At 34.1% G+C, this 12,805-nt stretch overlaps 1 protein-coding gene across 3 annotated transcripts in view; it reads left to right on the top strand.

Annotated features, from left to right (window-relative positions):
- The window catches only part of PGAP1 (post-GPI attachment to proteins inositol deacylase 1), a 68,862-nt gene extending 56,463 nt beyond the window's left edge, over positions 1-12,399 (top strand). For all 3 annotated transcript variants that reach the window (XM_025894213.2, XM_073880875.1, XM_073880877.1), the window contains 8 exons: positions 2,751-2,844; positions 4,824-4,914; positions 5,692-5,889; positions 7,231-7,366; positions 8,599-8,649; positions 9,304-9,491; positions 10,723-10,827; positions 11,887-12,399. In XM_025894213.2, the coding sequence (XP_025749998.1) occupies positions 2,751-2,844; positions 4,824-4,914; positions 5,692-5,889; positions 7,231-7,366; positions 8,599-8,649; positions 9,304-9,491; positions 10,723-10,827; positions 11,887-12,025 (1,002 nt within the window). In that variant the 3' untranslated portion in view covers positions 12,026-12,399. The remainder of the gene's footprint in view (positions 1-2,750; positions 2,845-4,823; positions 4,915-5,691; positions 5,890-7,230; positions 7,367-8,598; positions 8,650-9,303; positions 9,492-10,722; positions 10,828-11,886) is intronic.
- The last annotated feature ends 406 nt before the right edge of the window (positions 12,400-12,805 follow it).

Below are 12,805 nucleotides of genomic sequence, written 5' to 3' on the forward strand. Positions count from 1 at the left end.
TGGGGGGATGGGTTAGCCTGGTGATGGGTATTAAAGAGGGCACGTATTGAATGGAGCACTGGGTGTTATATGCAAACAATGAATCATGGAACACTACATCAAAAACTAATGATGTAATGTATGGTGATTAACATAATAAAATAAAATTTTTTTAAAAAGTTGATTACAGAGGAGAATAAATCTTTGTTAAAGTTTTAACATTAAAAGAAGAATTTAACACCATCTTTTTATATATTTTTATACAAGTTGGATCAGCTGAGGAGGCCTGGGTGGCACAGTCAGTTGACCATCTGACTCTTCATTTTGGTTCAGGTCGTGATCCCAGGGTCCTGGGACCAAACCCTGCTGGGGACTCCTCTCCCTCCTCCTCTTCCCCTCCCCCCTCAAATAAATTAGTTTAAAAAAAATTGGATCAGCTGACAGAATGACTTGAGGAACTGTAACATAAAGGTTATGAATATAGGCTCTGGGTTAAATCCCGTTCCACAGTATTCCAAAGACAGTGAAGGACCTAACAGCTTAATACAGGCATACCTTGGGAAAAGGGTCCATAGAGCATTGGTGCTATTTTGGTAGATGCAAGTGAAAGATTAGAAGTGAGTAGAAGAGGAGAAATAGTACATCAAGCTCTTGAGAAGTTTAGTTGTGATGGGGCACCTGGGTGGCTCGGTTGTTAGGCGTCTGCCTTCAGCTCAGGTCGTGGTCCCAGGTCCTGGGATCAAGCCTCGCATCGGGCTCCCTGCTCGGCGGGAAGCCTGCTTCTCCCTCTCCCCCTCCCGCTGCTTGTGTTCCCGCTCTCGCTGTGTCTCTCTGTCAAATAAATAAAATTAAAAAAAAAAAAGTTTAGCTGTGAGAGGGGAAAAAAGTGGTAACTGGAGAGGGAATTAGAGGAAAGGGAAGGTGTTGTCATTGTTTTCAGGGTGAGAGACTTGAATTTGTTTAAATGTCAGTGGCTAGGTGAGTAAATGAATACCCTGGAATTTCATGTTATCTCTCCGTAAAACTCCTGGAAAAGAAAAAAAACTCGAGTTTTAAGTTAAAGCAAGTAATGATACCGAAGTATGAAATTGTTAATGAGATTAGAGCAGTCACTACATTATAAACTCCTTAGACAGTGCTCACCCTTATATTCCCTGTGCCGAGCACATTGAACCCAATACATAGATGATACACTTTCTAAATTGGGAAAGATGGAATAAATTATATTTTCATAGTCATCTATGAATAATTTTTAACTTTAGTTCCATTTACATAAAAATACAGCTCATCCCTGTTTAAGAAATATTGACACAGTTATACCTTGGAGTTGTGAGTTTAGTTCCAGACCACCACAATAAAGCAAATATTGTAATAAAGCAAATCAAATGATATAAAAGTACATATAAAAGTTATGTTTATACTGTAGTCTGTTAAGTGTGCAATGGTATGTCTAAAAAAATACATACCTTAATTTTAAAACTTCATAGCTAAAAAATGCTAACCATTATTTGAGCTTTTCATGAGTCATAATCAGTCATCGTAGATCATCATAACAAATACAATTCATGGAAATGTTTGAAATATTGTGAGAATTCTCAAAATTTGACACAAAGTGAGCAAATGCTGTTGGGAAAATGGCACCAATAGACTTGCTTAATGCCAGTTGCCACAAACCTTCAATTTGTAGAAAAATTCAATTATCTGCAAAGTGCAATGAAGCAAATCAGTAAAATGAGGCATGCCTGTAATAGCAGCCAGTATTTTTTGATAGCTTATCATGTTTGAGTTAATATTCTAAATGCTTTACACTGGGGCGCCTGGGTGGCTCAGTCGTTAAGCGGCTGCATTCAGCTCAGGTCCTGATCCGAGAGTCCTGGGATCAAGCCCCACGTTGGGCTCCCTGCTCAGTGGGGAGCCTGCTTCTCCCTATCCCTCTGCCTGCCGCTCTGCCTACTTGTGCTCTCTATCTCTTTGTCAAATAAATAAAAAAATCTTTAAAAAATATAAATGCTTTACATAAGTGAACATCCTTAAACTTTAAAACCATCTATAAGGTAAGTACTGTTATTGCCCCCATTTTACTGATGAGGACAATAAGAGTTAACAAGTAACTTGCTTGTCTATTAACTTTTTTTAAGATTTTATTTATTTTAGAGAGAGTGTGCACATGTGCAAGGGGCAGAGGGAAAGGGAAAGAGGATCTCAAGCAGACTCTGTGCCAAGAGCAGAGCCTGACACAGAAATTATTTGCACCACCCTGAAATTATGACCTGAGCCAAAATCAAGAGTCAGATGCTTAACCGACTGAGCCACTCAGGTTCCCCTACTTGTCTATTAGGTTTTTAATTGTGCAAGTTACTTGGGCTCCCTGTGCCTGAATTTCTTCATCTGTAAAATAGGGATAAGAATTACCTCAAAGGATTTTTGGGAGAAGAGCATGAGATAATGCATATAAAGTGTTTAGTATCATGCCTGGACCATATTAAATGCTCAATAAATGTACCTTGTAAAAAAAAGTTTGTAGTATATGCTACTCAATTGTATAGTTTTTTGTTGTGCCTTATGAAAAATTCCGATAACGTTTCTGACGTACTGTATATTCTTAATATTTATTTTACTTAGAGTTTTGATACCCATTACTGGAAATACCTCTGTGGCCATGTCAGGAAAGATATAAAGTGAAGAAAGACATTTTTATTTCATGTGAAAGTACATTTTATTTCATTAACATGAATATTTAGAAGTTGCCCTTTGATTTGCCTGTTTTCTAGGTAGTTAGATTTCATGGTGGAGCTCTTCCTGCTTATGTTACATCTAGTATCCTTCTTGCTTATGGAGGACAGTTATACTCTCTTTTCTCAACAGGTAAGAATGTTTCTATTCCTCCTCTCTTCTTCATCCCTTTCCTCCTCAGTGCTCCATTACTACTTATTTATCCCTCGTGTGGCTAAATTCATGACCCATCTCAAGTTTACAGGCATTTCAGATCCTCTGGTTTTAGGAGATCCCCAAGAAGATTCCTTACTTGGCTTTTCCATTTTACACTTTCATGCCGAAGGTTTTTCCCTCTATTCTGAGGATATCCTAAGAGGTAGAGTCTCCCTGATGGGGATCTTGTTCCCCATTCCATTCCTGGTACCTAACATAGTGTCAAGCACATAGTAGGCATTCAGTGTAATGTTTGGGCTGTATTCACTGTATCAGTTAGGTCCTGGCACACTGAATGGAATAATTGAGAATTTATTTTAATGAAGGCACTATTTCAAAGGTATGGGTAGGGTTGAGGAAAACCAGCAAGAAATGATTAAGTGCCAGATTAGCAGTAGAGCCATCTGATACTCCTTGGTGCCAGGGCAAGGGAGTGAGCAAGCCTTAGAGAGCTATAGTGGAGGGCAGCATCACTACAGCTGCAGCCACTGTCAGCCTGTGGCTCAGCAGGGGGGAAAGGCAGGGAAATACATACACTAACCTTATTTCCTCTTTTTTTTTTAAGATTTTATTTATTTGAGAGAGAGAGACTGAGAGATAGCACGAGAGGGGGGAGGGTCAGAAGGAGAAGCAGACTCCCTGCTGAGCAGGGAGCCCGATGTGGGACTCTATCCCGGGACTCCAAGATCATGACCTGAGCCGAAGGCAGTTGCTTAACCAACTGAACCACCCAGGCACCCACCTTATTTCCTCTTATCAGTACCTATCATTCATTGCACCTAAGTCAGCCTCCCAGAGTTCAGAACAAAGTAAGGGGAGAATGGGTCTGGAGAGGCAAATATAGAATATATACTGCACTGGACAAAACCTTCCTTTGAGTATAGCATTGAAAATAGTTTCCCGGGAGCCTACTTTATAAAGCCCTCACACACTTGTTAAGCTTGGATTGTAATCAAGGGAGATAAGAGATAGGAAAAGACAGTGGATCAAAATATATAAAAGTAGTCTGAAAATATCCTCTACCATTTCCATCTTGCCAAATCCTTCTGCAGCTACTTATTTCCTTTCAATGACTTACAATTTCAAGTCTGCCATTAGTATTCATTTTAATCTTCATATATTGCTGTTGGGAATGTAAATGGTATAGATGCTTTGGAAAGTAGTCTGGCAGTTACTCTATGACTCAGGATTTATACTCCTAGGTATATAACCAAGAAAAATGTAAACATACACCCACACTAAACTTGTGCATACCTGTTCACACAAGCACTATTTGTAATATCCAAAAACACAGAAACAACCCAAATATCCATCAGCTGATAAATGGATAAATAAAATGTGCTGACACATCCTACAACATGAATGAATCTTGGAAACATGCCAAATGAAAGGAGCCAGTCACAAAGGACCATATATTATGTGATTTCGTTTATAGAAAATGTTCAGAATAGGCCAGTCTATAGACACAAAGTAGATTAATTGTTGCCTGGGAATAGGGAAACATTGCAAGTGACAGTTAAGGGGAACAAAGTTTGGGAGTAATGAAAATGTTCTGAGACTGATTGTGGTGATAAAACCACTAAATTGTGTATACTTTGAATGAATGGTGTGGTATGAGAATTATATCTCAGTAAAATTGTTTTTTAAAAAAAATCACCTTTGGAGCTTTGTGAAAATACAAATGGTGAAACCCCAGCTTTGACTTCCTGAAGTTGTTTCAGAAGGGATTGTGTACTCTTATATAAGACCTATTGAATTACAGTAATTTTTAATCTGTGAAGAGAGTGTTTATGATAATGATCCTTGCTTTCTCTGACATGAAATATGATGCTCTTACAACGCAGTCAGTGTATGATTACTCATAGTTACTATGAATTCTTTACTACACATAGGTGTTTTTTTTTTTTAATCACCAGGTCATTGCTTAGAATATGCTACTATGTTGGATAAAGAAGCCAAGCCATACAAAGTTGATCCTTTTGTAATTATGATTAAGTTTCTGTTGGGGTAAGTTTTATTATCTGTGATAATGATTTTAATTATTTTATATATATGAAACATGTTTAGCCCCATAATGAAATACAAATATTCATACAAATATGGCAATTGTCTTGTTTTATTAAATGGGACTTTTCTCTTAGGCAGAGGCCTAATAGGTATATCAACATTTACTTTAATACTATAACCATTTCAAAAGTAATTATAGAAGTTAGATGTATCAATTATAGAAATTAGTCTGTAAATATACCAAACTTCTAACATTTGCAAAGGGATGCATATGGTCCATAATCTTTGAGTATCCCAAATTCATGAGCACAAACCATTATAGGATACTTGTGAAACAGCGCCTCAGATCACTTTTTCTTCCCATACAAAGTGTATTTTGGATCTCTACCACACTTAACATTCCATTTTTAATTTATTCTAATTTTTTGTTTTTTGCTTAGAACCAATATACTTAGATCTCTTTTCGTTAGCCATTACAACTACCTGTTAGTTTTCTAACTTAAAAAAAAAGACCACTTATTTATTACAAGAATCAATAGAGAGCAGTGGAACTGCATTCAGACTCAGGACTCGGATCCTTGAAGATCAGTAGACTCACTTGGAAAATAAATGACTTGTTCTCTACAAGGAATTGAAAATTGTTTTTCTGTATAATTACGAATTGAGTATCATGGAACTTTGGGGACTCTAGTGAATGGTCAGACACCTCAGATATTAAATACTTGAATATCAGTTGTTGATTTTTTTCTTTTATTGTATGTTTTCTTTTATCCACAGATATAAATGGTTTAAGGAATTATGGGATGTGTTAATGTTACCAGAATTAGATGCCATCGTTTTAACTAGTCAGAGTATGTGTTTCCCCCTTGTATCCTTGATTCTCTTTCTGTTTGGAACATGTACTGCCTACTGGGGTGGCCTACTTTCTTCTACATCTGTGAGACTCCTTTCTTCATTGTGGCTAGCTTTGAAAAGGTAAAAAATGAAAGCTTTCTAATTCCTCTTAAGGAAAAAACTATATTTTGATAGGGAACCTCACAATTAATTGGCTTTCACTAAACTCTGATTTTTTTTTAAAGATTTTATTTATTTCACAGAGAGAGAGAGAGAGTACAAGCAGGGGGAGCAGCAAGAAGAGGGAGAAGCAGGCTCCCGATGAGCAGGGAGCCTGACATGGGGCTCGATCCCAGGACCCTGGGATCATGACCTGAGCCGAAGGCAGACGCTTAACCAACTGAGCCACCCAGACACCCCTAAACTCTAATTTCTAAGGAAAGATGTATCACTAGAAAAACGTGTTAGTGTTCAAAGTTATGTCTTTGTTAAAGATAATCATTTAGGGACATCTGGCTGGCTCAGTCAGAGGAGCATGCAACTCTTAATCATAAGTTTGAGCCCCACGTTGGTATAGAGATTACTGAATTAAATAAAAACTTTTATTTAAAAAAAGATAATCATTTATTGCAAGCTAAATGCACATTTGTGTTAATGCCAAGAGTTAATCAAAAAAGTTTGACAGAGGGGTGCCTTACTGGCTCAGTCGGTAGAGCATGCGACTTTTGAACTCAGGGTCATGAATTCAAGCCCAGCATTGGGAGTAGACATTACATTAAAAAGTGACAGATTACTGAAGTATTTTTAATTTTTATGATTGTAAATCTTTCAAAGGAAGAAGCGTTTTTCTGGCAATGCTTTTATATGTTGACTTTCAGTCAAACCTGAGAGCAAGATAATTCTAGTCAAGATACTTAAGATCAGATTAGATGAAATGCATAAAAATTCCAAAAACATTGCCTCGAGTTTTATTTTGGACCCAAAGATAAAGTTTGAAGTTACTAGTAGGTTCTTCGGGTAAACCACTGACCTCGTTTCTATTGCCTTTGCTCCTCACCAGACATGTTATGTGATATACTGTCACAGAGGGTTTTATGGTGTGATGCTTCTTCCTTCACCCTTCTGAGGTGCTTCTGACACTAATAACATCTTAAGTCTGAGTGATCTCGAGACTTTAAGAAATAGAAAGATTGGAAATACATGGCACAGGGCCTATAATTAATTATTTTTAGCAGCATTTTTTTCTGAGTACAAATATCAGCCATAGTGTATCTAAATGGAACAGGAGCTGTCACCATGTATTACAGAGTATACAAATGTATGTCATTCCTTGCCTTTATGAAAAAATATTTTACTGCTTACCTTATGGTACTTGCATATTAATAAGCAGGAGAGCTTGGCAGAGTACTGTATTGTTTTCAAATGTGACTGTATAAATAACTGTTAATATACTTTTAAAAGCTTTATTCTTGTTTTTTCCAGGCCCTCTGAACTTCCTAAAGATATCAAAATGATATCAGCAGATTTGCCCTTTTTGACAATTGTTTTGATCATAGTTAGTTGGACAACCTGTGGAGCATTTGCCATACTGCTTACTTATCTTTATTATGTGTTTAAGGTATGTCACATCACTGAAGTCAGAATGGCTGGGCTTTGTGTCAGGCAGAATTTCCTGTAGGTGTTGTTAACAAAAATTTTAATTACAGTTGCAGTAACCTGTTATTTAAGGTTTAAGTGTAGGTTTTTTCTTAACATCTTAGTTATTTAAAATATATGGTTAACTATAGAGCTGAAATTATTGATCTGAGTTTAAAATAAACTGAGTTTACTAAAAAAGAAGGGGAAAATATATGATCTGTTTTGCATTGCTTCTTGCTCTTGCAAGTAATGTTAACTTTAAAAAAACATTTTACTACAGCAGTTTTCATTCATACCTCCCTTTGAACATGGGTAATAGACAAAAAGTTATGTCAGTGGGATCGATCTATCAATTGTGCTGACATAATGTAGAATGTTATAGATGTTGCTAGAGAATCAGAAGACAAAAATAATGAGGCTGATAATTTTACTGAGGAAGTAAAAAACACTTCCAAGAAGTCTGATAGCTTTGCAGGAAAATCTAGGTTATACAACTGTATACTCTCCTCATTAAACTTAGGTAGAGACAGTTGATACCAGAATGGATAATCATTGTTTTCTTTTTTAAACAAAGGTTTATTTACATCTGCTTCAAACACTAATAAATTATAGATTATTTTCAGTTTTCCAAAGGAAATTTATGTCCATCAGAAAAATCTATTTACTACTTTGATTTATAAATATATTTTTAGCTTTTTAAATTGGATATTTCAAATAATTGACACAATGAGCAAAACTTTCTCAAATACTTGGCTTAAGCAAACCTAACAAATTAAACCTAAAGATTTTCTGAGATTCTTGTAAACATTTCACCATATATAATTGAGTTCAAATTTTCAAAAATTGAGAATAGATAAGACATATTAAAATCTTTATACTATACTGAAGATAATCAGATATTTTACTCACAGGACACTAAGTTGCTAGAGCAAAGCATTATTCAAACATAGGTTCTCAGAATAGCAATATATCCTGGACCCATCATGCTCTGGAAGTTTGTTTTATTTTGTTTCTTTTTTTTAATCCATAATAGCAAGCTTGTATAGTTATTATTTACCTTTTCTGAAAGAATATTTGTAAATGTTTAAATGTATTTTTAGTTATTCAGATTTCTTTAAATTTCAGATTACAGTGTTTCTCAGTTGTAATAAAAATGGTTGTTTTTTTTGTTTCAAAATAAAAGTGAAATTAAAGTTTTTTCTTTTTTCCTAGATTGTTCATCTGCAAGCCAGCCTAACAACTTACAAAAATAGCCAGACTGTGGTAAGTTTTATTTTCAAAACTCTACATCACTTAATATAAAAGAACATGGGGAAATAAAAAAGTTTGTGTTTTTTTAAGTTAGGATTTCACAGTATTTTAAAAAGGTGTCATGAATTTAAGTAACTTTAAGAAAAGTAAACCTAATAGACTTAGATTGTCTAATTTTAATTTTTTGTTGTTGTTAGAGAGTACGCATGTGGTGGAGGGCAGGTGGTAGCAGGGAGGGGCAGAGGGAGAGAATCTCAAACCCCCGACTCAGGGCTTGATTTCACAACCCTGAGATCATGACCTGAGCCAAAATAAAGAGTCCAACGCTTAACTGACTGAGCCACTCAGGTGCCTCTGTCTAATTTTAATTTGATCTTTATCAGTACTTATGTCATTTTTATTGTTACAAATTATCTTTTTTAAATTTTAAGTAATTACTTAGAGGATATAGTCTCAGCAGTGGAAATAGCAAGTCAAGGAATAAAAATTTTATAGCTAATAACTGCTTTAAATTACATTGAGCAAGGTAATTTAAATATTTTATGTCAGTTTGGCAATAGAAAGATGCAGTTATTTAGCTATTAAATAAATAATTGAGTGTGATCCTGAGTAAAATAATAAACTTTAATTTTAATATCTTTGTGTTTTTACTTTATTGCTTTATAGAATCCCAAACACTCTAGAAGAAGTGAAAAAAAATCAAATCACCATAAAGACTCTACAGTACACTATCTTCGTTTATCTGCCAATGATGCTGAAGATAGTCTTCGCATGCACAGTACTGTGATTAACTTACTAACATGGATTGTATTACTCAGCATGCCATCTTTAATTTATTGGTTAAAGAATCTCAGGTGTGTTTTATTTATATAATTATAATTTATGTGCTTCAAACAATAAATATCTGTAAGTAGAGACTTACCAGATTCCTAATGGTTCATAAAACTTCGTCAAGAATAGGAAGCTATATATTTCCCAAAATTTATTTTTAGTATATTCACATTTTTTCCCTTACTGTGAGGATATAAACTTCCTCAAAATCTGCCCAAAAGAGGGAAGTGTATTTTATTTATTTTACCTTTAACCTTCTGTGAGTCTAGATGTAAAAATGTGCTTTATTTTGTTGACTTAAGGTATTCATAATGCTTGGTGCTTTAAGTATTTTTCAATTCATGATCAGTTTTATGTTTTCTTAAATTTGGAAGGAAGAAAATGCTTACATTTAAAAAGATTAGAAATAATGAAAAAGTGTAGTTTTCTAATTGAGTATCAAACATTGAACTAAAATAAATGACCACCTCTTTTACTACTGAAAACCATTTTTGCCTTGCCACGTGATAATTTTCTAGGTTAGAGTGTTAAAATGCCCTCTGAGATTATTTCTGGAATATTTAGTTATTGGTAAATATTAAAAAAAAAAACAGGCCACCTTATCCAAGTAATAATAGATTCCCTCCTCAATGCAGTTTTCAGAAATAATACAAAAATTTCAAATTATCTAAATACTGGAAAATTTTTTTTTTTTGAAAAGCCAAGTAAGTTTGATAGATCAACAGGTTATGAGATGTTAATATCCCTCCTTTTTAGTCAAGATCCAGATTTTTGTTCACAGGTTTGGGGAGAAATTATTTGAGGAGCTCGAATTTATGATTCTGAAAGGCTATCAATGCCTCACTGTCCATAAATGCCAGAGATGAGAATTTGGATTTTTAAAAATAGGGACAATTGCTTTATAAAAACCTTTGTTTTTTTCTCTTTTTTTTTCTAGAGCAGACTTAATATATTTTAAATAATTTGTTTTATAAAAACATTTCTATATGAGCTTTCAGGCATATACCTGTTATTAAAAGGAAGTGCTTCCATATTGGATATTTTCATTTCCTTTACTAGTTTCTGAACATAATTCTCCATATAAAACCTTAGGTATAAAGATGATCTATAGCAAAAGTTATTTATCAAAGATTTCATGAGCTATTTAGAGCTCTCATATCTGGAATGTTTTGAAATTAATTTGTTTGATTCTGATCATTTAAAATGATTGGGTGTGCTTTATTGATTTATAAGGATTTTTTCTCTTGGATATAGGTATTACTTTAAACTTAATCCTGATCCATGTAAACCTTTGGCATTTATCCTTATTCCAACTATGGCAATTCTTGGAAATACTCACACTGTTTCAATAAAATCCAGGTATAATAGTTTAATCTTTCTTTTTCTCACATCTTTTCCTAGTCTTAATCACTCTTTTATGTCTGAAACATGTTCTTTATGTCTCAATATTTTGACTATGTCTAAATATTTTGAAATATATTCCTAAAGCTAAAGCTGTAATCATACAGTAATTATGGTTTGTATGCAGGTATAATTTATATGTAAGTATATTTTATTTGTTTTCTTAATTATGGATTTTACTTGTTAGGATATAATACCTTTTTTTTTAAATTTAGCTCTTAAAAGATATGATGTCTAATAAGATTTTGTTTCCAAAAAGTAGGGAAGGAGTGAAGTGGAAAGGATTATAGATGAAGTAAGATTGGCCATGACTTGATACTTTTTGAAGTTGGGTGATGGGTACATGAAGTTCATTATACTGTTAGCTCACTTATATATATGTTTAAAGTCCTCTGTAAATTTGACTTTTCATTAACTGGTTTGGTTGTTTGCTCTAGAAGCCTGTTTTCAGTTGGTTCTGGCAGATGGTTGCAGATATGCTAGAATGAAGCAGACCTGGCTTCATTGGCCCTCTAACATTGGCTTCTTGGCTCTGCCATTTAATACCTCTATGTCTTTAGACAAATTTCCTAACCCCTCTTATCCTTAGTTTCTCTGTTTTCAGAGTAAAATGGTAATAGTCTTTTCTGATAGCATTTTTCTTTTAAAAAGATTTAGTGTCTTGTCTTAATATTGTTCCTGTTAGGAATTAAGGGTTCCTTTTTTATTTAGTTAAGTTTCTTTTTTTGTTTTTGTTTTTTGTTTTTTGCTATTACAAGTAAGGTTAGAATAGTTCTGTAGCTATGTCCTCGTAAATATTATTTTTGAAAGGATAAATTTTTAGAGGTAGAATTGCTGAATAAAAGTCCAACTGATATTTTTCTGTTGTTAAAATTATTTACTTAATAGAAGTATTTTTCTGTAGCTAAAATGTGGCTTGTATTGATCTTTTTAAAAATTATGGACAGTTAAATCAGCATATTCTGGTTTTGCCTACAATGTAGTTTACATAATTTATGTTTCTCTGTTTCTTTACAGTAAATTGTTGAAGGCTACTTCACAGTTTCCACTTCCTCTGGCTGTTGGTGTAATTGCTTTTGGGTCAGCACATTTATACAGGGTTCCATGCTTCGTTTTCATTCCTCTTTTACTCCATGCATTATGCAACTTCATGTAAGACTGAATTTAAGGAATGATAAAAATAATTATAACTTTAGGGTCAGTAAGAAGAGAGAATGCACAGATTCATCAATGTGGACAGCAAGATCCTTTGGAGAAGACCAGTCTATTTTTACAATATTGAAAATAGGAAATTAGTTTTATAATACTTGAGAAAAGTAGTTGAAGCATGGTTTTGTTTTGTGGTATGGCATCTGTGTACTAGTCATTTTTGAAAAGGGTCTGGTGGCCACTGTTTTTGAGGACTTCTGCATATCAGCTATTCTGCTTAATTGGCCATACTGGGAATCTTCTAAATACTCAGTAAATGTAGCATTGCTTGTAATCTCAACTCAAGCATTCTGCTCATTTCATCAAACTTTCTTCTAAAAAGTTGGTTACTTTGTATTTGCTACAGCATGCATTTGAGAAATCAGTCTTAAAAGATGAATGAAAAAGAAAAAGATCAATGAAATTCACAACTGTTTGGTTTCCTCAAAAATGAAATAACCTCAAAGAGTCAGTTTTTGACAGCCACAGTGAACAGGCAGATCTTTTGTTTTCTTACGTCTATGAACATACAACTTTTAATTTTAAGGAGACATGTTTTCTTGGTAACCAATGGAAGATTGGTGAACATAATTTAAACTCAAAACTTAGTGGAATTTTCTCACTACTTTCAAATACAGATCTTATTTTGTATTCTTGGTGAATATCAGGAGTCTATTAAAGAAATCTCTCCTTAAATTTAAAGAAAATTGTCCCAGATATTTACTTATTGGTGTTGGAGCGGTACGGT

This window comes from Callorhinus ursinus, unplaced genomic scaffold, assembly GCF_003265705.2.
Source record: "Callorhinus ursinus isolate GAN/ISIS: 27379988/994484 unplaced genomic scaffold, GSC_fseal_2.0 scaffold2, whole genome shotgun sequence".
Lineage (NCBI taxonomy): Eukaryota > Metazoa > Chordata > Mammalia > Carnivora > Otariidae > Callorhinus > Callorhinus ursinus.